This window comes from Apostichopus japonicus, chromosome 8 (genome assembly GCF_037975245.1).
Source record: "Apostichopus japonicus isolate 1M-3 chromosome 8, ASM3797524v1, whole genome shotgun sequence".
In the NCBI taxonomy this organism is placed as follows: domain Eukaryota; kingdom Metazoa; phylum Echinodermata; class Holothuroidea; order Aspidochirotida; family Stichopodidae; genus Apostichopus; species Apostichopus japonicus.
Window position 1 is genome coordinate 1799609 of NC_092568.1, and position 27588 is coordinate 1827196.

At 36.8% G+C, this 27588-nt stretch overlaps 2 protein-coding genes across 4 annotated transcripts; one reads left to right on the plus strand and one right to left on the minus strand.

The window, feature by feature from the left end:
- Positions 1 to 928: 928 nt before the first annotated feature.
- LOC139971208 (WD repeat-containing protein 25-like) lies at positions 929 to 10221 on the minus strand. 2 transcript variants are annotated; one of them, XM_071977485.1, is made up of 6 exons: positions 10089 to 10221; positions 6399 to 6895; positions 5301 to 5431; positions 4358 to 4528; positions 2636 to 2776; positions 929 to 1670 (listed from the first exon to the last, which is right to left on the minus strand). In XM_071977485.1, the coding sequence occupies exons 2-6, from the start codon at positions 6862 to 6864 to the stop codon at positions 1449 to 1451; spliced, it is 1131 nt and encodes a 376-aa protein (XP_071833586.1). In that variant the 5' UTR covers positions 6865 to 6895; positions 10089 to 10221; the 3' UTR covers positions 929 to 1448. The 2 variants fall into 2 exon arrangements, with proteins under 2 accessions (XP_071833586.1, XP_071833585.1); XM_071977484.1 differs by having other exon boundaries at positions 10046 to 10206.
- On the plus strand, positions 9974 to 27226 carry LOC139971209 (uncharacterized). Of its 2 annotated transcripts, none has more exons than XM_071977487.1 (8): positions 9974 to 10084; positions 11231 to 11327; positions 12322 to 12517; positions 14223 to 14332; positions 16073 to 16246; positions 16576 to 16692; positions 20531 to 20668; positions 25742 to 27226. In XM_071977487.1, exons 1-8 carry the CDS (start codon positions 10077 to 10079, stop codon positions 25868 to 25870), a joined length of 969 nt encoding a protein of 322 aa, XP_071833588.1. In that variant the 5' UTR covers positions 9974 to 10076; the 3' UTR covers positions 25871 to 27226. The 2 variants fall into 2 exon arrangements, with proteins under 2 accessions (XP_071833588.1, XP_071833587.1); XM_071977486.1 differs by lacking the exon at positions 9974 to 10084 and adding an exon at positions 10287 to 10478.
- The last annotated feature ends 362 nt before the right edge of the window (positions 27227 to 27588 follow it).

The following is a 27588-nucleotide window of genomic DNA, read 5'->3' on the forward strand; positions in this document are numbered from 1 at the left end:
CACTGACTCTATAAGTCACCTTTATACAATGGCTGTACCATGCATATTCACTTTGCTTACAAAGTCCGATTACTGAACATTCAGATACTTCTGTTGTAAGAAAAGTCACTTTGGACAGTTCGATTAATATTCCACAGGTTTCGTGTAACCACAAGAAGATCTTTTTAACAAGTTCTCCTAACACGTCAAATCCAATTTAGGTTTTTCTCTATCTCAGGATAATGTCTCTCGAGATTTCACTGGATGGTAAGGACTATATGATACAGGGGCACACAATGGGGTCTGTTAGTGTTTTTCAAGGGGTGCAAAAGGGAGCTCTACAAGCCATGTATGGAGTTCAGGCAGACTTTGCCCATTTGACCAGTAATTCCCTCATGCATCCACAACTTCACCTTCAGGGTCTCTTGGTGTAGGATTCTTGGAGTAAGAAGTGTCAAGTTTTCCTATCGTTTGATGGTCAGCGTCACAACGGGTTGAAACAGGATGCTGTGTGGCGCCCTCTACGATGAATCTCTCTCTCTCTCTCTTGAAATTGTTCAGAGTATTGAGACATGAATACAATCGAGGTAATCTTCCAGACCCAACAGGTTGTTTGGTACCCAGTGATGGGTACCCTGAGATTTGCAATAAATTGTTGGTTTTATGTTGCAAGGATAATCATCCTCATTTACTGCCTCAAAAAAGCAATTCTGGACGCAAATCTTGCACTACTTGGGTATACAGGCAATTAAGGCTTTTCGCTTCAACACCCTACTGACCTACCATGGACATTGTTCAATCAATGCGTAGTGAGATTTGATAACACGCACATACTTCCCTCATACATATGCTTTATCCTCTAATGCTTTGCTCTAATTGGTCAAGTCTTGAATCAGGGGGTGTGACTACCATCCATCCTACCCTGCACATTGTTCAATCAAGGTATTGGGAGATCTTGGTTCTGTCTGGCTCTCTGGCCCTGGTAGAAAATTAATCAAGAACTTCTACAATATAGTCGCAGTGAACACAAAGAAAAATCATGCAGAGATATATTTCCTTAATTCCATAAGTATGCATTACTCTTGTATGTTTGTTTCATACACGTAAAAAACCAACGATGTTTCATATCAAGGTAATTTGATGAGGTTAAGTTTATGCTTCCAATACAAAGTAACAAGAATATGAACCGACACTCTACCCTCAGTAGTGCATCGATCAAGTTTTTCCGAGTCGATAGTGAATAGTTTTGCATAATCAGCCTCATTAACTCATCATCGTTGTGTCTTTGTCCTCCAGGAATGATAAATTGAACAATATTACCACTGAGAAGTATTTCATGTCACCTTGGAGTGCAGGAGAAATGGAGGCGTTGAGGAAAGTTTAATGCAATTTGGTAGGTCTGCCACAGAGGACAAGGAAACCGATGTCCTTGCAGTATATGGTGTTTGTTCGACAGGTAGCTGCTAGCTTCAGCGCCAAATCGTTACTTTGCCGTCCCAACTACAGCTGGCGAGCATGTTACCGAGAACGGGATGGAATTGAATGTTTGAACAGGCACTATCATAAGCGTCAATAGTCTTAATAAGCTCCGTGGAGGTGAAATTATATAAAAATAGCTTTCCATCAGAACTCCCAGATGCAAAGACAGAGCCATCTGGAGAAATGTCACAGCCTATTTGGTAACCTTCAACCTGGTCATGAGAAAGGAAGATAAAAGATACAAGAGGTGTTCAGTAAAACATGAGGTAACCATACTCCCCTAAACTAAACAGTTCATCATATCATCAATGTAGCAAGAATTAAAATTCCCACTCAGAAATGTTTTCTGACAGTATATGCAAGAATAAAACCTTTCACCCAATCATTCCCTCATTGATAACCATCGATAAACACTTACAGAGAGAACAAGATACATTTAAATTCAAACCATTCCTGCTCTGGAAACCCTTCCCCTCTCACTCACTAAACTCCCGCCCATAAATTTCCGAAAAACAATTTATGGACACGAGGTAGCTTGAGCCTGCAATTTTGTTCTCTGATTTTCAAACGACTACTGAGGGAGCTAACAAGACAGTGCATTACTATGGTGCAGCAATGTCACACAAAGTGTTTTGTTACAGTACACACAAGAAGATCAACAAACTAAAGTTTTGAATGTACAACCAAGACTTCCTGAACTCCTTCCATAGCGAACAACAGAATCACAATCCAGAGCTGATTTTGGTAGGTTACCAACCAGAAACCTATTTATTTATTTATTTGTAAACCAGCAACATAATTCATGGTGCTCTCAATACTCCTGTGTACAATCACTTACAATATACCAACAGAAACTTCAACTTACCCAACTCGGATATCACTGGATTGGAACAATTTCCCTTGATCCAGTCTTTTTCTCCTTCCGATCTGCAATTATCACACTATCATATTTTTCCCCAAAATTCTTTTAAAAATTCATCCCACATCATTCACAGCACAAAACACCCTACACAGTGTTAACTTGGCTTCACAGCACTTTCAATGGATTTTATCAACGAGAAATATCTGAAAACATACTGCACCAGGACATCAATATAACAAAGCCACTGTTATTCCTAAAAGACTTGCATTACTGCAAAAAACATCCTTAATCTTAATCTCTCATGGTGGATCATACCTGATGTCCTTCAAACCTCTTGAACTTGTTGAGTCTGAACGGTGGCTTGGTCGAAAACATCGCAGCGTAGTTGGCGTTTGATTGGGCAACGAACACCGAGCCATCTGGATGACCCCTGAGGGAAGGACATGTGTACTTTTCCTGTGCATTAAAAGAAAGGATTTAAGGGAAAAATGATTTTGCTCCTTCCAAGTTTGGCATTTTCAAGTTTTGAAGGTTTTTTTCTCGTAGCAAATTTCCTCACTTGATGAGGACAGATTGATCCCTTGGGGTATTGAAAGACGAGCACAGTGAAAGTGAGTATATGTCTATATATATGATGATATTTTAACTGAGAGAAGGTAATTCATACCATATAAGCCCTAAAACTGAAGAGGAAAAACAGAACAAAATATCATTTCAATATAACGTGGGTCTCATCTTAGCTACTGACTTGAGTTGATATGTACCTAGCTTTCCGATTCGGGTATCAGCAAATTAAAGAACAATAAGACAATGGCAGAGCAGACCAGTGATTAAAGATAAAATAATAATAATAATAATGTTGGCTTGGAAGGCAGAAAGTTTGCCACACCAAGCAGCCACATGTGCATGTTGCAGAAAGCTGAATGGCTTATAACTTAGAATTTCACCTCGAGTGGCTCATAGTATGACATTAATGCATGCAAGGGATTATACTAAATGCGATCGAAAGAACTTATTGCGCCATCGAAAAATATCAAAGGAAATGTGTTTTGCTAACATTAACATCAAAGCATGAAGGCCTCTTGTCATCTAAATGGATAAGAGGTTGAGAGAACATCAGAATCTGACTACTTAGGGGTATGCATTGACGACCACCTGACGTTCAATTGTCATATATCGAAGATATAAGGCAAAATGTAATTACTGTTTCTAGTTTAGCTTATATTGTTTCATTTTTTAATACAGGTGCGAAGGAAAATGTTTTCAGCAATCTCATTTTGCCGCATATTATACATGCTGTATCTGTTTGGTATTACTTCATACTTCATCTAGAGATAAGAATAGTATGATAAAGTTTATTAAGTATATATACGTCACAGATATTGAATATAGATTACCAGTCATGGAGAGTAATTGTGAATGCAGCCCTAGGAGTGAAGTTGTTAGAATGATGGACAACATTGGGAATGACTTAAACTACTCATTGCGTGTCCCACCTACTGGCCTTTTGATTAAATCCAGCAGAAACCTCAGAAATCCGTCAATCTTGCTGAAATTATGAATTCTACTGTTCAGGAATTCCTTCATTAACAGTGCTGCAATATTCATCCAGTCTGATCCTTTAGAATGTTTACTATAATTTCAGTTATTGTTTATTCATTTTAGGTGTTTAACCTTTTAAGAATCTTACTTAATACTATGTATACATATATTTATCTAAATTGTATCCTTTTTGATATTTGATAGTTCTTTGAAATACTTTTTGTAAATATTTGCTACTTATACATTTTTTTTAAAATAAATACACGTTAAATGTAACTTTCCCTTCATTCAGATTCAAATTAAATAAAAATTGAAACAATTACTTAGACCAGAACTAAGACTAAGATCAAATTACAACCAAGACAACATTTAAACTATTGAAAAATTAAAAAAAAATATTATTATCAATATCCTATAAATATTAAATATATGTCTTTTATTATTTAAGTTAAATTTTTTATTCTAAAGCAGCAGAGTACTAGGATAAAATCTTACATGATAAATTTGATTTGACAGGAGAGCTGTTGACCTCAGGTCAAAGACCATAATGTTTCTATCACCAGAATTCCTGCAGACAAAGTCACATGACGCTAAGAACTCTTCTCTTCCAGGTAAGATTTCAAGAGCGAGAATCTGACCAAAGTTACCTTTATACCGATGAATGATCTGGAAAAAAAATCAGAAATAATTTTTTTTAAATTATTTTAAAAAAAGGTAATAAAAGATGAATCAGCAGAGAATGGATCCTAAATAAAAAATGGATTTACAGTGGGGACGTTTTGGCCTTTCCTTAATCTGACTCTTCCCCTGCCCCCCCCCCCCCCCCCCCCGCCTTCAAACCAGAACAGAAAAGACCATTTGATGAACATATCATTTTATTGGTCTTGCGATAACTAATTCCTTGGTAAAACTCTGACTCTTTTTATGAACTCTAAATAGTTCTATCAAAATGTTATTTCTTGCCCCAAATGCTGAGACTTGCTGATAATAAGCTGTAAACTATGAATAACTATAACAATTACAGCTTTTTCTTAAATACAATAAAGGTTTACGAGAGTGTATATATCTGTTAAGAAATGCTGTAGGGCGGTGATAAATTATCTTGAAAGCCACAAAAGCCTCTCAAATTTTTCTATGTCTGCTGTGATGTCACATGCAACAAACTACTGTACTACGTTACATAGCTGCTTTTACGATATTAAACAAATAGAATGAAGGAGATGCATTTATTTGTAGGTAACACATAGCTAACTGCTATGCAAATTGGCTGACCTACTACACAAAGTCAAACATATCTTTGAACAGAGAACCTTGGTATTGTCAGTATTAGAATAATACATAAACATTTAAATTGCTATGCAAAATGTTGAAGTCTAACTTATTCCCTGACTGGAGTGTACTAGCTGTTACTAATTATTGACTGGCTGATTATATGTACCTCTCCTATTCTCATATCCCAGCAGTAGATACCAGAGTCATCTGTGCCAGCCAAGAATAATTGTGAATCTGATGGACACATCTTCAGACAGGTAACAAATGAAGGGAGCTCAAATTCTTGGTAGGTCCTGTCTGTAGTGGGGAGACAAAAAAACTAAATAAAATACATGACAATTAACAGAGGAAATGGTGGCAGTATATCAAAATTACAATTCAAAACTTCATGACCTCGACGATGGTGAATATCTCAAGAGGGCAATTACAAACCATCCACACAGACATGCACTGTCAAAATTTGATCAATAATGCCCTCTCCCCCCAATTGTCCCCACCCACTGAACACACAAACCTCCCCACTCTTTCCCTTGCAAGCAGATAAAGAGTCATCCAATACAGACCTATTGAACAGTTGCAGCTATATTATAAGATGCTTTTGTCATTTTTGCCTCATCATGTATTAACATCCCTTCACTTGACCTTGACGAAGAGGACCTGAGTCAACCACCAAATCAGAAATGTTGGTAAGAGCGGGAAACTTTTGATGCCAAAGGAAAGGCCCTGTTACACAGGTTTTCCTCATCCAATGACTGAGGTGCCAACCCTAGCTCCATATGCCAGACGTGACACTTTTCATGAAACATCATTGTAATTTAACTTACTGAGTTCAATGCAAGTGTGCAGGAGAGCAACTTGACTCATTCCAGGTTTTCCAAATGTAAGGTTAGGGGCATTTTGAGAGGATTGAGTACCAAATGAGATTTGTTTCTACTTTGCCCATACTTACTGTACACTGTTCTTTTTCAATGATGTAATTTAGAGAACGTGCAACAAGGAAGCTTCAGAATACACCACAAATTATTTATGGAAATTATTTATAACCAAAGGAAAATATATATTTGATGTACAGCAGATGCAGAAGGGACATGACTCCTTCAACCCCCCCCCCCCCCTCCCTCACCACATCATCCCACCGCCTCTGACCTTAGTATATATCAATATATATATATCAATATATTTACAATATATCAATAATATCAATATATTGAAGGAAATACCATGCAATTAAACTAGTCAATCAACAGCTGGAAGATCAACTTACTGTATTGTGCATCTGTCAGCTTGACCAGCTTATCAAATCCTCCACTTAGTATATTTTGTCCATCTTCAGTCCATATAGCTGATTTCACGCTGGCTTGGTGACAATTCAAAGTTCTCACACACTGCTTCTTTGTAAAACAGTCCCATATTTTTACCTCCTTATCCAAAGATGAAGTCAGTAATAAATGGCTGTAATGTGGTACATTCCATTCTATACTTGTCACTGCTTTTTGGTGTCCATGGTAATCTCCTCTATTCTGTTGTCGTGGCAACTTGCATGTGACCTTACCACCAATATGACACACTAAAGATGGGTTCAAGGTAAAAATCTTCGAACCTGGTTCTGATGGAAGACCAGGTGAATTCAACGGCTTAGAGCCATTACTCCTTTGTTGGCGTTTTCTCTTTGGTATGTAAGGTTGCAATTCATCATTTTTACCCTGAGTTGAAGTATCCTGTCGCTTCATACTGACAGATGTTTAGCCTGTAGACTGAGTTCTGCAATTAAGAAGTCAAGAACATTCACACTTTATTAATTAATATTAATATACAGCACAGTGTACAAACCATATAGCGATGGACATGCTCAGGTCCAGCTAAAGATAACAAGGTAGATATCATGTTTCATTACTGTCTGCATTTTGTAGCGACACGAACAAAACGTCACTTGCAAGCAACAGAAAGTTGACTTTTTCAGATGGCCGCACACACTTTTGGGCGAGTCTTCAATGCCTTTAACTCTAAGGGCGATTCCGTGAAAACAGGGACATGACCCCAAATTTTCAAAATCATTTCTGCAGCCATTTTTGACCTCTAATATACTATAAACACATTTAGGGTCTGGGTTATGTAATTTTTTTTACAACTTTACCATGTTCTTCTACCAAAAAATGTGAATACCTGACTAATGTTGATTTTTTAGGGAATATTTGAGGATATAGTATGGATATTTAAAAGTCTCAGGTTTCCATATTTGAAAGCACCCTAAATAAATTTGTTATATATGTAATGGTAGTGCCATTAGTGATATATTAAAATATTAATCACAATTGCCACAAACATTTTTGGTTTGTAGGCATACATGGCTGTAAGACACAGAGCTGTTTTGAGAGCGTAATGCGAGTTACCGAAAGACAAAGTTTTTAACTTTTTTTTTTCACTGGAGCGGATAATTTCCTACCATTTCATATTATGCTTCTAGTCAAAGTAAAGAGTGTAAAAATAGTTGAAAGAATTAGAAATGTACCTAGTATATAGATATAAAGAGCCATTGAAAACTGTAATGTGAGTTACCAGTAATGCGAGTTACCGCTGTAATGCGAGTTACCATATATTTTACCAATCTCACTTGCAGTACTACTGATCAACAAACCAATACAGGGCATTATATACTTATATAAGGTGTGCACAGTAGGTACTTCCTGTACCCAGAATGCACTGCAACCTCCATTACATCACATGTGACCCTTAGGACAGTTTCAACAGACATTAATGATTTTATCACCTGACCTTTGTGGAATCACAGACCTTCCAAGTTGCATTCAACTGTGATATCATCAAATGAGTGAAGTTAGCATACTCTTTCTCCATTTTAACATTAGCATTTTCATGGGATATTAATTGCTTAGTACAATATTAAGGACAAATTGTGAGAGCTTAGGCTATATTAGTCTGTAGCCTATCACATAGTAATCTAGTATGTTCAAGGATGGGCAAATATTGTAAATCATGACCATTATAATGTGCCTAACATCTTGATGGAAATTAGTCTTGATATGAAAACTGATACTGCCAAGGGTTGTGGGCACCTCAGAATTAGTGGGGTGGGCAGAGGGTATGGGGCGGACCAGAGTTTGTGCATAGGGGAGGATTGGGGACGCTGGGGGGGGGGGGGGGAGGGGTAGGATTGCGGAGGCTTGGTCAGTTGGAATAGATTGGTGTGGTTTACCAATTCAAATGTGTGTTCCCCAAATATCATGATGTGCAATCCCCTGTCCCCAATATGAGAGTCTTATCTCTACAATGTGAAAATCAACCTTTAGGCCTACTTAAAAGCATTTCAAATCTCCAAATTACACAAAATAAGGCAGGCCACCGGATTTCACTGGAACAATAGATAACTGGAAATGGCCGAACCCCAGGGATGACAAAACTTTCTATCGACGAAGCCAGATGATAAAGAAGTTGGGAACGCCTTTGATTGCTAATAGTCGTGGCCAATTCAAGTTTGCATCAAAATTCTAATTTGATACAAAACACCATCTATTGAAGGTTATCTAGAATGGCCTACCACCATGCCCTCATACCCCATGATGTATCTATTGTGTTATTGTTGATAATGTTAATTTACTGATAGAATTACAGTAGGAACAAGGATTGTTTTATTAGTTTCATACTTTTCCTAAGAACCCTAAATACAAATTTTCAAAGGACCAATCACTAATTAACATGCCAAAGAAACTTTTCTTGTAATTCACTATAAGCTGTGAACCTGTCTAACTTTCAGTAGATGTTTTGCGACATTAAAATGGAAGAGGAGAGCTACCAGTTTGCTTGGATTAGCTTGATTGGAAATTTGGATTGATAATTCAAGAGTGTACATTGCAATCTTGTTAGTCAACAATTTTGGATTAGCTTGACTGGAAATATAGATTGATAATTCAATACATGTGTACATTGCAATCTTATTAGTCAACAATTCTTCAGTTGATTTTCTGGTTCAATTAGCTTCGATTATTATTGATATAATTGTCAGGATGTTTTGCAAATTGTTGTTAAAATGTTGTTAACAGTTTTGGAAAGAGTTTTACAGTTTCTAAGAGTTTCCAAGTGTTTCAAAAATGGCTTTGGAGCATATCTCTTTCAAAGAATTTGATGAATAAAGAGCAAAATCGATGACTGGAAAAAGTGTAATGCGAGTTACCGTAATGCGAGTTACCAGACTTTTTCCCCCTCCATACCACATCTGAAGTTGTTTCATATTTTCTACTGCTGATATATAAACATCAGTAGGGTAGATATCTTGTACATGTATGCAATTGAAGAAATCAATCTTTGTTTGAGCACGGTGCCATTTTGTACCGGTGTCAATTTTTCAGGTGTCCTTTTTCCGTAATGCGAGTTACCGATATTTGGAAGCGCACCATACATTAAGGCGAACAGAATTATAATTCTTGATTATTTCATATTGTAGCTATGAATGTTGGCTATAACACCACAGAAAATTGAGGAGTTACACTAACCCACATTCAAGCCACAGCACTTGGATTATAATGAAACAGCAAAAAGTGTAATGCGAGTTACCATGGAATCGCCCCTAACATTGATTAATTTAAAAAAAATTCAAAGTAGCAGTTCCACTCAAACAATCACTAGCCTAAGGAAAAGGTTAATCGTGGTAAGCTCAATACTCCTCATATACAGTATAGGCAGTTGTTACATATTCAGGCTTCCCTGTCCACGCCGCACCCCCTCCCTCCCCCACCACTCACGATTCTTACATATTGACTAGGGCCTGGCTTAAGCCTACGGTAGCCTTACTCCATCTGAGAAAGCTAGGTCTAACATAATTACGCCTAGGCTAACTGATACATTGTTAGTGTCAGGCTAACACTGTTGCACGCTATGTTATTGCAGATGCCACTTTACCAGGAGAAAAAAATTCATCTCAGAATAAATCATGAGAAAGTACGTAAGATATTATTCCCAGCTTTCACATTTCATCTTTCTTGATGTTGGTGACATTGCGCAAATCAATTGTATCCAAGGCAGTTTCAGCATTGTCTGTGGCCTAGGTTCGGGAGGTACAGTAGGCTGTTTGTTGTGTATACCGATCGAGGGAAATTCCCCACAATAGACCTAGGCTAGTGTAGATCAGTTAGTGGTTGAGTCGTGAGTATTCGTTTGCGGCGCGGACGCACAGTAAATGCAGCGGCCTTTATGAATACTGAGTTCCAAACCCTGATTCAACAGGCCTATGAATGAATGTCGTCGATATGCCACAGAAAATATCTCTGAAAGCAATTTGGCGGGGTAGTGTTGCTGAAACCTTTAACGTTATTGCCGTTGGTAATGTTTTCAGGTAACAATCAAGTTGTTTCGATCTGACCTGTTAACTTTGGCTACTGTCACTTGTCAGATTCACTTTTACTTTAAGACTAGGCTAGGCCTAAGTTAGAGACCCTTGACTAGCACGGGACTCTAATACTAGAAGGCTAAGCAGTTTTGTTGCACATTTGGCAAACAAGAGCCAAATTTAGTACGGTGGAAGTAGGACTGGCCGAAAGGCCTATTTGCTAGCTACATACTAGTGCTACAGGAAAGTACACCTAAAGACAAAGTTATTCATGATTCTTTCTGAGGATAGATCAGTCAAGGTCGTATTTACTTTCAGATGACTATCTTGTAGCAATACCTTTCTTTCTTTTCATCGAAGTCTCATTCCATTACCATGTACTTTGTCCACTCATGGAGGTAAAACATACCTCCATGGTCCACTGTAAGTCTGTATTGCATCGTGCTGTCTGAAATAACCTGCGTCTTAATTTAAAATATATTGCATCATGAACATGGCGAGGTGTAATACCCCTCCCTCCCCATATCCTGAACCAAATGTATAACTCAAATATTAAGACTATCATTAGTTACGGCAGGATTTGCTTTTTGAGATGCACTAATCACATCTCAAAATTAAACATTATTCATAGCTGAGCCATTAGAATTTTTGTCTTTATAGGTGCATTTCAGCAGGAAATGTAGCAGTGGGAAGTCCCTCACATGCCATACTTACAGTACTATATCCACCTGATTAACTTCTTGTATCCAATCTTACAGGGAAAAGACTCAAGTTATTGTTCTAGGTGGTGAAGATGGTGCAGTGAGGTTATACCAGATCCCTCAATCAGGCAGAGCAGTCCACATACAGTTACAGGTAAAGTTTTCCACAGCAACACCACATTTAGTTAAAAGGAAATGCCTTTATTCCATTATTAGAATATACCGTACATTCAAACCGAATGTGAATAGACTCAGGATGATCCATATCACCAATCAAGGTGTCTTTGAATAAGTAAATTGAAACAAAAAATGATGTGTAACTTTACCTTAACATGCCAAACTTTTATATACATGTATAAAGAACATATCAGTGGTATCTCCAGATGTAAACTGTCCTTTGGAAGGCCATCTCCAAAGCCTTGGTAAATTCAGTGCCAAAAAAATGTACCAGATTCTAGCCCTTAAATTAAACCATATATATATAAAGGATGGCCAAATGAAACAAGGGCTTTGGTCCTAGGGCCATTGCCCACACTTTTGACTTTTTCTGGGCATTAAAAATTAGCTGCAAACAAATTTGCTCAAAAAAATTGCAGAGTGGAAAAAGTTAGCAGGGAACACACACTGGCATTTCTTAGTTTTATTAATTCTGATGTTTTGTTATATATGCATCGCTGTTTTTGGAAGCAATGTCATGTCTACGATACTTGACTCCTGGGTCCCCACTTCAGAGAATTCCTGGCTCTGCCACTGCAAAGGCACCATTTCAAGCATGGCATGCAACTTGGCATTACAGGGTTGCATTCCTGGAGGGGATCTATGAATGACATTTTGTGCATTCCCGGAGGGGGTTCTACAGTAGGAGGGACATTTAGTTGGACGTGTAGCCAGATGGCGCTCCACTGCAAATAGCATCACAGGATTACCTTTTGAACCATTGGATGTGCTATTAGTAAGATTGGTTGTCTTCAGCCCTTTGTACCATGACCTTACTAGCTTCAGTTGCTTTCTCGTGTTAATAGGTATTGGAATTTAAAAAAGTTTACTGCAAAAGTGCTTTGTTTGTTGGACATGGAAATTATTGGTTGTCAAGGCAACCAGAATATGTACTTCTGAAAGTTCTGATCTACAATATCTTTCTGATACAGCCCTGGAAATGTCTAGAATCAAAGGGAGGACCAATTCAGAGCCTGACCCTTCATGATGTCACCAAGTTTGGATCTATAGATGTCATCAGCGGAGATTCACGAGGGACGATGACCATCCTCTCCAATGGCCAGATTCTAGATCGGCGCCACCTATCTGATCATTCCATCAATTCTCTGCAGGTCGATGAAGATTTAGGTGAGTACTTGGAGCTGTTCTGCATCATTCTGAAAAGAAGCCGTATAATAAAATCACAAACATTTGGAGACATACCAGTCAGACTAAGAGGTTTCTGTGGTTTTCAGCCTTCCAAACATTTTGCTTGCAAGTTAGTATAACAGATTACTTTAGTCCGGAAAACTTTGTGAATACACAGAAAGTAACTCTGCTTTTAAAGTTTGTTCGCAAATGTTCACAACTTGTGCCATTTCATCATTCTAAGTATTTCTTGATTGGCTGAAGTTTATTTCTTCATGCAGGGACCTTTGTGTCTGTCATTTGCAAAATCAACACTAAAGGCAGCTAATACAGTCCTTTCATACATTTGCATAACTCACATTTGTAACAGCTGGCTTTGTTTGGAACATAACAGTCCTCTCGCCATGGAAACACAACTGAACAAGATATAATATATTGATTGATGCATTAGTGTCACAACTGCTACCTTAAGGAATTTAAATTTATGTTGTTTCCAAAACAGATAAAAAGTTCAATGCTCACATTCTGTAGCAGATGATGGATCTGGAATGCTGGACTAGAATAATTTGCATATATAATGTTTAGATCTAAAGTAGCTAATATTACCATCAATTGATACTGCCATTTGCCAGCTGGTTGCAGTGCACCGATTTATGCAAATTTATGCAAATCTTGATTGCCCTGCGGGGTAACAATGCACTATTTACTTTGAATGCAAGTAATGAAAGCGTCTGCTGGTAACTCCCACTATGAATATATAATTTTAGTAAATTATTTTGAAGGAGAAATAGTTCTATTTTTAGAGAATGTGTTATGACACTAAAGCAGCATAAAATAATGACAAGTAGCAGTGGTTGGTGTAATGGTGTTAGTAGCCATCAAAGTGGTTGTGATGTAAAATTGTATCTAACCCTTTGATTCAGACTTGTATAGAACCTTGCATGTAAAAGTTATTGACTTACTGTATATCGGTTGTTATTCAGTATGAATAATATTCATGACTATGGAACTCTTAAAGACATGAAATCATATGAGAAAGTAACTAAGGATGTAGGATCAACTTTCTGAAGATAATACAAAGGTTTATTTTGTTTCAAGCATTCATTTTTCAATAAGTTATAACACTGGTGCAATCATTTCCACATGCAAATTACCCTGGACAACTCCTTAGCATCCCTAGTGTCTGACCAATCCCTGAATGGATGAAAAATATCCAATCCTCCCCTCCACCTCCCCTTCTCTCACCAATTCCTAACCACAAATTTGTAATTTCACAGAATATTTCTTAAATAATTTGGGTGGTGACGGTCTAAGTTAAATGTGTACGTCAGTGGTCTGATGCATTGAATATCCTCTTATCCCTCAGATCAGGACAGTAAATGGTGATTCTAGGAGCAGAATTGAATTAAAAGTGCCATATCTGTCTTTCTTACTCAATAAGTACTAATTGCAAAGCAAAAAAGAATAGATATTAGCTGATGTTTGTTAAAACATTTTCTCATCAGTTTCAAGTGGGTCGTGATAATCTCAATACTAAACCGCTGTTAAATCGTTAGAGAAGTGAAATGATTTGTACAAACTGCTGTTATCACTGCTTGGGAGACAGCAGATAAATGTGACTATAGAACAGATTTAGGCATCTTAACCAAACTGCTGCAACGTCTCCCATTTTTTAACAATTTGAATCACAACATTTCGTTTATAGCTGGTAATACAGCCATTGTGGCAGGAGACTCCGGTGGTCTTTTAAGTGCTGTGCTTCCATTCAACGATCTCTGGAAACTAAAGTTGAGGCCTGAAGACAGCGTAGCCAAGGTTAGATCTGATGTTTTCATCTTTCCTCATTCAGTACTGAAGCACAACATACGAGAGGTGATGCTTGTGCCCTCTCTGCGTTTACTTTACATGAATCCTTACCCAAACATTTCTTTATAAATGGTCATCAGTATATGCCCCCAAATAAGCTAGAAAAGTCAAATACTGGTCACTCATGTTCAAACCTCTATAGACAATTTACATCCACCATCAAACCTCAGAGAGACATTTAGTCATCTAATCAGGGGGATAGGAAGCTTCCAAAAAGTTGGGGGGGGGGGGGGGGCACAACATCAGAGGGGCACTTTCTCATTCCACAACCACCATTCGTTATGCTATAATCTGATACACACCGGCCATATCACTTAAATATGTATGATGTGTTAGTATGCTATCAATACTATTTATTGAGTTTGTTTATTGTAAACTGTGCTACAAAAAGATATGGGATGCCATTTTAAAAATATCATGTACAGACTAAATATAAATAATTAAAATAAAATATTAAAATTAACGAAGGCTTAAGATATCCAAAAGACAGTTCTTCATCAAAGGGGCACATTTTATTTGCCAGTAGGGCACATTTGCTATTTTGGAAAAAAATGTTGGGGCACATGCCCCCAGTGCCCCCCCCCCCTCCTGCCCCTACACCCTTGCATCTAATTGAATACTCCTCAATGTCTGTGCATAATTAGGATAAGTCTGAACCTTCCAGAAAATTTGTGTGAAACGTAAGCAAACTTTAGCACGCTTAAACTGGAAGACATTTAAGACTGCTAACTATTTCAAGAGAACTACATGGTAAAAAGTAAACGGTCCAACACACCAGTCTACGAAATTTCAAGGGGGAGACTCAAGGGGCGAAATTGTAAAAAGAGGACTATGAAAAAACTTTTGTTGCTAACTTTGCTTCACACGTAAAGAAGTTCACAATGATTTTTTACTCATTGACATATTTATAAAAGTGAGTCTTTGGGGGAAGGTTCAAATTGTGGTGAATCAATCAAGGTTTGTAGGGCCAAGGCATCACTCTCCCTGTCATCCTTCATATGTTGAAGTTGCTATAATATTATGGCGTGATTTGTTGTGACTATAGATGACTCGAAGGTGAAATCACTATTTAAACATCATTTTCTCGGGTTTTCTGAAAAAATAAAAATGCAATGTTTGTATATAAAACCAATCAGGAAATTACAAGACAAAGTCTGTTGAAAGAACAAAACGAAGAATTTTAATCCTGGGAGTTAATAATAATTCACCATTCAGCCTCCAGAACTATCCATCAACAAAATAGTGGCCCATTCCTTACCTTCACTTTTTCACGAACTTCATTCTTTTGCAAATGCCAAAGACAAACTCCAAAATCAAAAGTGAGAATTTTTAAATTAACAGAGTGTAGCAACATAAAGTTAAGAAGGAAAACACTGTTTCACTTGCGTGTGGTTCTGGAAAATAACATCATCGCAAGAAGTGGCTGGACAAATGAATATACAGGTCTTGGGGGCCACTGAAAAGATCAAAGGGCCACATTCATAGACAGACTGTCTGCCTTACTATGTAACTGAAACTGTTCCAGTTATCGATGAATGAGTTGGTTGTCTCGTTGATTAAATATTTTGTACCGATCATTCCTTTGGAGCGGGAAAAATCGAGGCGATGTGACTGGTAGGTTCATGACCTCTCCCTCTCAGATATGCCATTTCATATGACCCCTTTAGTATCTTCATTCCCTTATTATAGCAACCAGGGACCAGTCAGCCTTCTGTTAAAGCTCTCCTGGCTTTTAGTGGGCCTAGTTCCTCAGCAGGTCATGTGACCAACTACATCTTAGTCTGTGATGACCAAAACTGTCTGCATATCCTCCAGCAAGGCACAAAAGTATTAACTTTATCAACTCCTGGACCTGTCACTGCAGTAAGGTTCTTTCTTATTTCATTTTAAATTAATTCAAGACTAAGTTTTTCTAGATATAATGTTCTGAACCGGGGACATCAAACATATGCACCTTTTTGTAAATCTTTACAAGTTTTCAGAGGCAAGTTATGATACTTAATACATAATGTGATGTTGTTTCCTAAGCTATTACTGCTCTCTGCAATGTCGTCATGAAATCCTAACACATAAAATGTATGAGAAGTTGTAGCCTAAACTTAAATTTAATAAAAAAGAAAATAAGTCACACACCATGAATGGATAAAAATTTCTTCCAAATGTATATTTGTTTTCTTTCGTTTTGACTGTAGATGTGTTCTGGTATATTCCAAGGCAGCTCAGGAGAAATCGATCAAAGGTTCTTTTCAATGAAGGAAGTCGCTCTGGGATGTCACAATGGGACAATTTACATCATGAAAGAATTCAAGGTACCTTGTCACATGTACATCAATATATATATGTAAATCATTTCATACATTATAGACCTCATCAGATCATGTGAGAATTTTAAAATGAAAGAGATTAATTTAATCAGCAGCTGCAGTCACTCTTAAAGCAGCAATTTGCCTTGATTCTCTAGATTTTCCAATACTAGGATACTATACCAATGACGTAAACTAAGCTAACTGTAAAGTTTCAACTCAAGCTATTCCCGAAAAGTGCAAAAAATATGACATTTTCTGATTTTCTGATTTTGAATCTTTGACTTCGATAGACTCCTCCCACTTATGAATATGTATAACGGACAAGGTACTTTGAATAGAAAGGTAAACAGTAAACAAAAATCAGCTGAGGAGATGTATTTACTGCGCGAAGGGACAGTTACGGCATATCTCATTGCATACGATGCCCTAAAAACCCAAGAAAATTTGTCGCTCCGTGAAAATAAACAGCAAGGATACATAAGAAAGAAAGTCATGGAGACCAGAAGAACCCGATCGGTACGTAACATTCGCGAGAACGATATTGTATCACTCTACTCGGTGTTACATAGGCTAGTTACTGTAGTACAATTAGACCTATTAGTGTGTGACTTACACTGGTTAGGCCTGAATAACGTTATGTACATGCTGTGCATTGTGCACTAAAAGCAATGTAGCTATGAGTGTAGCGCAATGGGGGCCGTTAGCTTCCGGACCTGTTAGTTTCCTCTCTTGTAAAACCTTAGTTTCCTCCTCTAACAACATGGGAGAAAATAACATTTTTCAGGAGAGGAAAGTAACGTTTCTTATAAGGGAATGCAATAAGGCATATTGGCTAGGCCATGTGGAGATTTAAGCAGTGCTTTGCAGCAAGGGATTACCATGCCAATGAATGAGCCTATTTTTAGCGCCAAGTCATACATAAACATCTCTTCACTGATTGGTTGAATTTGAACAGGCGGTTTTGTAGAGCTGCATGTGATAAATACTAAATGATTTGATGTGTCAGGGAGACACTCATCTCAGAATCATATAAAGCCTTAATTACTTGCTAATTTATGTTCGCTGTGGGGAAAAAAGTATGAGAAAGTCTCAGTTTTGTCTTTTGTGATTGTATTATGATAAAAACTTGATAGACACGGAAAACTTGAGGAAAACGGCGACTCGGACGCAAAATGCTGCTTTAAGCCACTCAACACTTACCTGCCTCCTCAAACTTTTGCACTTTACTTGTGCCCTATGCTCTATTGCAACTTTTAAAATACTCAGTTATTTTAATCGCTGTGCGCCTTTTGAAATGCTATCCTCTTTCGTTCATCGGCCAGTCCTTTATGCTTTAGATTCAAGTTATGTAGTACTTATGAGTTCCATTATAGTAGTTCCATTAAAAGAGCTAACCTATGCAGATAATGTACAAGAAGTTCAACACACGATGCTATACTAAAGCTGAGAACACTGCAATACACCGCTGACCCTCTTAAGACTTTTTTTGAGAGCTTTTAGAGAGATAACATATTGTAGAATAGAAAACCTGAAATTTCGATGGAACATTTGTTGGAGTATGATTTGTGAGTTGCCAAAAATGCTTAATTAGTCAGGAAATTAGGTTTTTGCCATTTTTTTTAATTTCCATGGACTACCTATGTGTTCACCACTTATAACACATTGTGTGGATGCTACATTGTAGCTAAATTGTTAATTTTTGTCATAGGTCAGCACTCAGTGTGTGGGTTGCATCCGTGTTTCCATGTATATATTACATAACATGACCTCACACAACGACCTCAATTAACAGGTAAAAACAGCGTACAAAATCGACAATATGATGGGACACCATAATTTGATTCAGTTATTTGCTAATAAAAAGCTACCAGCAAAATTCTTCTATTGAATGAAATCCAATGTATAAAACATGTGTTGTAATGATGCCTTTGTTTGACTAATATTCCATCGTGAAAGCTTCAAGAGTGGATTTAATGCACATCTCTTAATTAACCAAATTGGATGAACTAAATGACGAGTGGTTGTTAAACCAATTAGGAGGCTTGTCCCTGAGCTGCGGTGTTCCTCATGAACTGTGAAAACCAACATAAGCTTTTCTATGATACATACATATTTCATTCATAACAGATCGATAAGATATGTCTCTTTTCTAATTTATTTTTCCATTTTTCCACTTTGGAGGACTTGAAAAGTTTATAATCCCAAGAGAATAAATAAGTCTGACTTTAACAGGCAATAATACATTTCGGTAGACAAACTGCTGAAGCTATTTGGGCATTTTTTGATTATTAATATCTTGCAGACAATCATCGCGTAAATAGCAATCGGAAACCTAGCATCTGTCATCAGTAGCATTTTAATCGCATAAACAGATCCGATGATCTGATTATGCTCTCAGTGTATCCACTTATAGCCAAGGATGAGATAAGCTGGCGTATCATGCGAATTTAATGGATCCTCGTCTGATTAGAAAAACCGTCAATGGTCAGTACTGGAATAGTGGCGTATGTCTTTAGTTGACTGGTGATGATTCTACTGTGAAATATTTAAGTGTTTTCATCCTTCACACTGGGACATTTTTTAAATTTTTTATAGTACCCTTTGAATGAAAAAAATATTGCAAGTTTACTAAAAGACCTACTTAGGGAGCTTTGAAGGTGACAGTAAGATATTGAGATAATGAAAAGAAAAATCAATATATTTTGGCATTAATATATATTGAGATATCCATATATATCTAAATGTGAGATTTTGTGTTTTTTTGAATATGTGAATGTCTTAATTGCTAGATATTTAGATATTAAGATCTCATAGGTTTATCTGAATATCTTAACACCGACCTAGTTAAATATTATTCACACCCTCCCTTGGAAAATATCCATAGAAAATCTTCTTGTTTGCGAAGGATATATCCGCAAGAATTGTGTACAGTAGGATACGTTGCAATATTCTGTCTGACAGTGGGTGGGAGGGGGGTGGGGGAGTAGGCAGGTGGAGATGATGGCAGATTCCTGTCGGTCTTGTATCTGAATATCCAATTGATTCTCAGATATTTAACTATTAACTGTTAGCTCCATGCTTTAGCCCTGCCTAGGTTTGTAGATATTTTTTTTTGTATTTCACTTATGTTACTGTAATGAGAATAATACAGTACTCTATAAGCAGCTAATGTGTAAGCAATGTTGAGAGGGCGCTATTGCATATTGTAATGATGGGGTGAAGTGGATCAGATCAATGACAGTTACAGTGTAATTCAGGAAATGTGTTTTGTTGTGAAATAGTTAACACAATCGATACCTTTGAATCATTTATCCATATTCTGATTTCAAACAGGGGCACAACCACTTATAGTTATGGGAATCTTTAGCCTTCCCCAAATAATCAATGGGAGTCATCCCCCCACCCCCACCCCCTAGGCAGACATTATATTGTTAAATATCCCAGTGAACAGTACATAAATAGTTAGCATATATGTGCAGTACAACCTAAAAGATCACAAATTCTCATCATTGTTTGACAAGGTGCAAAATATTGCAACATTTCACCTAAGCACCCACCATCTTACCAAAATGTCATCGTACCCACAAAGGGGTTTGGGTCCTTCCCTGGACAACATAACATATTATCTCCCTCCCCCCTCACCCACATTGCCAAATGGTGGTCGCACCCCTGATTTCAGTGGCTATCCCTAGCCCTGAAAGTTGCATTAAAAGTATCAAAATGTCCTTTATATGGTTATTTTGTTTGAAATAAACTTGACAATGGGAAAACACTGCCTGTACATGTTCATACGTCATGGAAATAGTTCACCCATCATTCTGATCTTCCCTTTCCTTTGTAGATTTTGCCACAAGCCTATGCTAATATACAATTACCCATCATGCATCTGAGGCAGCTCCCGTCAGTACGGGATGATGGACTGGATTCCATACTCTGCGCTGGTCAGTTCAGGGCTGTGTTACTTCTTCACAACGGTCAGGTAAGTTTTTTTCAGGTACATTTTGTTCATGGAGGAAACCAAGCGATAAATCGTCTGTCTTTCCTACCTAAAAAAAACTATGAAATAAAACTAGGTAGCTAGCCTAAGAACAAGAAAACACTAGCAACCACAGCCACGACTGCAGTTTACTGGCAAGAGGATAAATGTGATATGGTAACAGTTCCAGGCAACAGTTCTAAATGTTTCAAGTTTATAACAGAGTTATCTCAGAGAAGAGGTTGGGGAGGGGGACTGTCATCCCTAGTTACTGGCAGTGGCAACTGTGTCCATGGTAACAGTCACAGCAAAAGACCTCTGTCTGTAGGTTGTAAAGACTTGTTACACACAATGTGCAACTGTGAAGTTTTGTGCTGGATTTTTATACCAGAACGTCCAACCATGGTCGTGACCACTTTGAAGTAACAATAATTGGTTTACTTGACATTAATTCTACCACAAGCTGTAAACTCCATAGCAACCAGTATAGAAAGCAAACTCATGGTTTTGCACTATTTGTGTTTTGTAAAATTTGTTACAAACCACCAGATATTTGGTCACATCATCTTTTGCTATTTAACAGGGAAAATGAAAATATTCTTGCCAAAAATCGGCAAGAATATGGTGAAATTTCTACATAACCAGAGAAATCTTTCTGTATAGCATTGACTTCCCAGCATTTTTATTGCAATTGTTTGTTTATACAAATCTGTCAAGCTACTGCAGACCCAGGGCATTCTCTATGGGCCTAGTTTATATAATTATTATTATCATCTGTGAATGAGTAGATATGCCAAGGCCTACCTGTAACAATGCTGAATACATGCATCTGAGTCATCAGTTTAAACCTATACTTTACCCAGCATGAGACAATATGGATTGGCAATAGCTTTTAACAGTGAATTCTTTGATGAAATGAGATTCATAAATCCATTGCAATCATGTTCATAATCGATTTTAATCATACACAAATTCAATGATAATCGTTTCAATTACTTACCTGCCAAATGTTATGGTTTAACCGTGAGATTCATGGTAAAACAGATTTACAAGTGTGGAGTCGTGAATATTATTTGTTATTAAGAAAGTCTAAGTATTGAGTTGTACTGTACATGACTTCACAACTTTCTATAAAATTCCAATGGTAATATCATATCATCAGATTCATTGATACAAATTTTTTTTTCTTCTGTTTGGCTAGTCTTAATTCAGTAAAATCATGGTCTTTTAAGCAAAAGTATTACTTGCCTCCGTGTGATATCCCACTAATATATAGAAAGGTAAACACTGCCCTCTAAACTCAACCACAGATTCTGACCTGTACAGAGTTTTAGTGTCAATTATTGTTGTGTCATTATAGGAATGTGGTTATTTAATGATCAGTTTAAATAAAATTAGGGGGGGGAAGGGGGCGTTAGGGAGAGGGTTCATTGTTTGTGTGATATAATTGTGATAAATATAAACAGTATTTTTTTTTTTTTGAAGTTATGACCTCTTAAAAGACATAATATAGTTAAATTGATTTTAATATTTTGTTGAGTTTTTCAATCCATGAATGGCAGCCCTTGATTAGGTCAAATACAAACACTAACAGCACCTGTCTCAATGATCCCATTTCCTTTACTTTGCGTTTGGCAAAGGAAACTTTCAAAGTTGAATTGATTGAAACCGCCTCCAAGTATCGGATCAAACTTTTTGTTCCATTCATGAAAATGACAGTGATTGTGCTTACAAAGACCTTTTTTTTCCTGCACCCTAAAAGTTGAAGCAAGCGCAGTTCAGTGATGCTGAATAAAGAAGTTTTAAATTGGATTCATGACTTTATGAGATCTCTCCACCCGATATTTATTGCTCCTTTCTTTTTGATCTGTATTTCTCGCTCTTGACATCTTCATTTGGCGTGGGAAGTCATGTGTGCTTCATTTGACAAGATCCTTCCAAAATGCAATAAAAATAAACTTTATAGCCTATCAAGAAACATCAAAGAGATCGCCAAGTGGGTAAATGAATAATTCAGTCTGAGCGCTTGATCATCAAAGCCAACAATTTAAAGCAACAGACCAGCTAGCTGATTTTTACTTTATAAATGGTACAAAATCACTGTTCATTCTGTCAGATTTTATCTATTTTCAGCCCCATAATCATGAAAAATTATTGCATTTTCTTTTAAAAAAAAAAAAAGTTACAAACAAATTTCCTCTAGCCCAAAAATGTGTAGTCATATGCTAGTCGGAACTTAAAATTGTTTTTTCACAAGGTAATTTTTTTTTGTCTCGCATCCGATATGCAAATTAGGGCGAAATCTTGTTAATCCTACCACGAAAGTGGTATATGCATAGATGTTATTGGTGTAAGCATTAATTTAACATAGAAACATAAACTGTGTTGAATTGTCACATTCTGGTGGTAACATGAACGGAACTGCTGAACACAGGACAAAGTTGTGCGTGAACACATCATCTCTTAATCCACCAAAGTCACATCAAAGAGTGAAATTTACAAATGTCACACGTAGGTTTGAAAAAATATATTACAATATATCATCAACTTTGTTAGACACAGAAAGGTTCTGTATAAAGTTTTAATAACTAGCCAGGTGCAGATCCAGAGCGTGTGGGGGTGTACACTCCTTTCCCCCTTATTAACCCCACACAGAAACTTGGGTGAATTATAATTATTAGCACAATGCTGCATCCAAAACTAATTAAATATTTGATTTATAGCCTATGCGACAGGATGCACTATTCAAGGTCTAAAAATTTTATGTTTTTTTCTCAGGGTGGAGCTCCACCCCCCCCCTATTGATACTTTTTCCATGTCTTCTCCTGAAGTGAAAAGGCACTGACCTTTTCTATGCTGCTATATAGGGGCTCAATAATTCTGGTTTTACTTTGTAGCTGTGTTTATAATTTGTTCATCCTTCATTATTTGTTTGTGATTGAAGAAGGAAATTTGGATCATTGTTTGGGACCCTTGAATTTTATTATGAACAGTAGAAAATTAGACCAGTTTAAGCACTTTCATAGTATTTTTAATTGTTGTTTGGAGAAAAAATGCAGTTTAGGCACGACATGGTTCTAATCGAGTGAGCTATGACAAGTTGCAGATTTTTAGTTTCTTTTCATCTTTAGATCTTTGTTTATAGTCAACAAGTAAATCAATGACTATTAATGCCAGACATATCTAACAACTGCCTTATATTCTCTTTTCTGATTTCCAAGAAGCAACTAATGAATATTTAATTAATTTAATAATTAAATGACTCAGTCTGCCAATATTTTCAACTTCTTCTTCTTCTCTAAAGTCTTCTTGTATACATTTCAAGATAAATTGAGCATTATTGAATGCTATTGAGCATAATAAATTAAATTAAGTTTTGATAAGAATCATGTGGGTGTGGTTATCTATACTTTGAGTGTCGTGGTTCAAGTTTATTTAAACTTGTTAAACTGGACAAAATTATGTTTTCCATGAAGTTAGCATTATATCACTCAGAGAATTTACTTGCCATCATTCCCTTCCCTTTTTTTCACCAAAGCTAGCTATGTGTAAGATATTCCTTCATTTCTCACTTTTTCTATTATTATTATTATTTTTTTTTATACTTTCCTAGCCTTTTCAATTTAAATGTTATCAATGATTTACTCTTTGCTGTTTCTCAATACTGAGGTTGAATAGAAAGGTAGAAATCGTTTAATCCTGATTGATCACATCTGACAGACTGCTCATGAATAATGCATGAACAACTAAATGAACCTATGTATATTCATTGCATTTGTCAAATTGTTTGCAAGTTTTGTGAGTCAATGGACTATGTCAGGTGCTATGCAGTTTTATTCTAAAGATACTGTAGAGCTCAAAAACCAAAACGTTCTATAAATTTTAAAGAGGACAGTTTAAAAGCTATTACTTTTACCAAAGAGCAATTTCCCTATGTCACAAATGTTACCTTAGCCTGGTGGAGTTACATACCCTTTTGTTTCACCTCTCATCACAGATTCACATGAAGTTACATACAAGTGAAATGTACCTTATGAATATTAAGAACTTGTTCTTCTTGTCCGAAAAAGGTTCATAACAGTTAACTCATGTGCTCAACAGTTTCATGACAATAATGACTTCAGCCCCAATTCTTATATGCAAAAGTATGTTAAAGGCTAGATTTATGATGCTCTCCAGAAGTATTACACTGCAAATGTAACAAACTGCTAAAGACTATTAACCACCAGTATTGGTTTCTTAGTATAAAAGTATATACTGTAAGTGCTTCAACTTCAAGTCCATTTTTGCATTAAATTTATAAACATTCACAGAAAGGGGTGCTCTTCCCGATGGCCCTTTAACTGTCCAATATCAAGATTTACTCAATTAATACCGGAAGGCCTGTCTGGTAGTACAACAATTTTTTGTGAGATGTTTAAGAGACCTCATTGACAATCGGGTTGGGGAACCCAAAACCCAATATATTAAGTCTGTAAATCATGTGGTCAAGAGGGTGTTTGGTCAAGTGAATTGTCACAAGCCACTTCGAAAAGGACATAGACCCCGAACACCATTCATGGAAATTATAGTCTACCTAGAGGTTCTGCAATAAAGATGGTTTAGGCAAGTTAGTGCATTTTATAAAGGAATGCATAGAGGAATTTGAACCATTACAAGAAAAATCATAATATATGAAATGTTATCCCTCAAAATGAAGAATATTGTCAAATATATAAATATGTAACATATCAGCTGCATTTGTTGTTCCTGACTGGAAAGTAAGGACACTTCTTACAACAACAAAAAATATATATATATGAGTAATTTCAGAAATTAGAATTTTCTAAGATGAGAAGCATGTGGTCTGCTATTTATATTTCTCTCTAGTTTGGTTTTTCAAGGAAATCCTGTTATTGTCTTTTTCTTCAATCATGGAAATGTTTTCTTGCTTTCATTTTTTCACCTTTTGTTTTGCATTGATGTTTAATAAATGGCCTTTTGCCTCGCTGCTCACTATTTTATACCACCGGTCTCTTCCGCATCATTCCCAGACGTGCCCTTATTGTTTTTTTTCTTTTCCTTTGATCCGTACAGATTCTCTCAAGATACGAGGTTTCTGACCTAGTGGTGACCATGGAAACATGTAAAAATGATACCGACGAGAGTGTAGAGAGTTTTATCGGTTGTCGAGATAAGACACTATACAGTCTAAAGGTAACATGACCCAGGGGTAGCATGATGCAAATAGCGTCTTGATGAAATTCTAGCAGCCTGAAGAAATGTTGGCTAGCAAATAAATTGTCTGAGCTTCCGGCATCCGTTCTTTCGACCAGCCACTAAACAAGACAGGAGCGAGGTGTTTCATTCTCGCGTTTGAGAGTGAAGGAATCAAAAGGAGACACTTGATGGGAAATTGGATCTAGATGTCGTGTTAACTCTTTCTTTTTCTGTTTTATTTTTCTTTACTTTCTGTGAGAGTAGCGGTTATGTATACTGTACCCAACTCATCGCAGAAATGATTTTAGATACTGGTCTGGTCGTGGAGTATAATTTTTATCGTATTAGTGTTGCACGCTTGTACCAAAAGAAATTTTGTAATTGGACTGATTGGTACAAGTTTGTGTTAATAATGTTTGTATCTTTAATTGCTAGAGTTAATCAATCAATTGTGTTGTATGTGTGTCACTCTATGAGACTACATTAAAATGGATGGATGTGTGTGATACAAACAGTTTCATTGTCTGAGATTGGTAGATGGGATGTATAGCTTGTTACAGATCGTTCGTCTCATATGAAAGTGCCCGGATGCAGAAATTTGAAATGGCTAGTACATGTACAAACTGCAATGCCATTCTCCTCTCCACAATGTACTTTCCTGATATAGACCATTTCGGCATCAATCACTCCTAACTGACTGCATCATTTCTTTTCGTTCTGTTCATTTCTTGTGAACTTCACCTGTAAACTAACCCTCATCGCTTGTTTCGAAATGAATGAACGATTGTTGATAGTTATAAATCACTCCGTCATTTTCTTCATCCATTTTTACATGTTTTCTTATCTCTGTTATGTAGGCTCTGTGTTGACAGGTCCAAAGTAAGATTAGTAGTTGGTGTAGATTAGAAAGCCTGCATACACTGAACAGATAATATATATCAAGACCGTGCATCTGCGGGTCAGGATTTATAAATGACAGGTGATCATCGACAGAATCGTTGATTAGTGAATGATGTATTCTTGGCTTCCTATGGATGGTTCTAAGTAGTTAGATGGAAGCTCACCAAATCCAGGAAATTGAAATAGATGTGAGCATTTTTTTATCCCGATTATGTTCATAGAAAATAAAGGAGTAGATTGTTGTAACAGGTAATGGTTTCATGTGTTATCTTGCTGAAGGCATAATAAAGTATAGTAACAATTAGGCAAGGTACATTCACTTGATAACAATCATGTGTGGATAGAAAGGGATAAATTTTTCATACTTTCCTTGTAAGGGATGGTTATAAGGGAATTTAAATCTCCTTACCCAATCAATGAAAGAGTAAAAAAATCTAAAATATATCATAAATTTGCAAGGCATATGTTTCGTCTTGTTTCTTCTCTTCAACAACACCGTACTATACGACATCAAATATTATAATAATACCACACAGCATTAATTGTTGTGCACCGCGGTCTAAAATAAATATCACAGGATCTCCATTAGACTAATGAGATTTCTTAAGACAATGGAGTAAGTTCGGAAAATGTTTACAGACATGCGACTTGGTTAAGTTCACTCACTAGAGGATGTTAGTTAACATGAGAGGCTTCAGATTCTCAATCCCCGTCACCGCCCTAGAAGGTTGCGAGGTGATTTGATTCCATCAGGGGTTACAGCTTTGCACAGCTCAATGCATTTAATGATATTGAAATATGATAAGCCATCGTGATAAGCCGCG

What these genes read in the sequence shown, in the direction of transcription:
- LOC139971208 (XM_071977485.1), bottom strand. Translation starts at nt 6,864, where the DNA reads ATGAAGCGACAGGATACTTCAACTCAGGGTAAAAATGATGAATTGCAA. An exon ending in GGGATATGAGAATAGGAGAG is followed by an intron (nt 4,529 to 5,300) that starts GTACATATAATC and finishes TTTTTTTTCCAG; the next exon opens with ATCATTCATCGGTATAAAGG. An exon ending in TGTCAAATCAAATTTATCAT is followed by an intron (nt 2,777 to 4,357) that starts GTAAGATTTTAT and finishes TTTAATGCACAG; the next exon opens with GAAAAGTACACATGTCCTTC.
- LOC139971209 (XM_071977486.1), top strand. Translation starts at nt 10,378, where the DNA reads ATGAATGTCGTCGATATGCCACAGAAAATATCTCTGAAAGCAATTTGG. An exon ending in CTGAAGACAGCGTAGCCAAG is followed by an intron (nt 14,333 to 16,072) that starts GTTAGATCTGAT and finishes CCCTTATTATAG; the next exon opens with CAACCAGGGACCAGTCAGCC. An exon ending in TACTTCTTCACAACGGTCAG is followed by an intron (nt 20,669 to 25,741) that starts GTAAGTTTTTTT and finishes TGATCCGTACAG; the next exon opens with ATTCTCTCAAGATACGAGGT.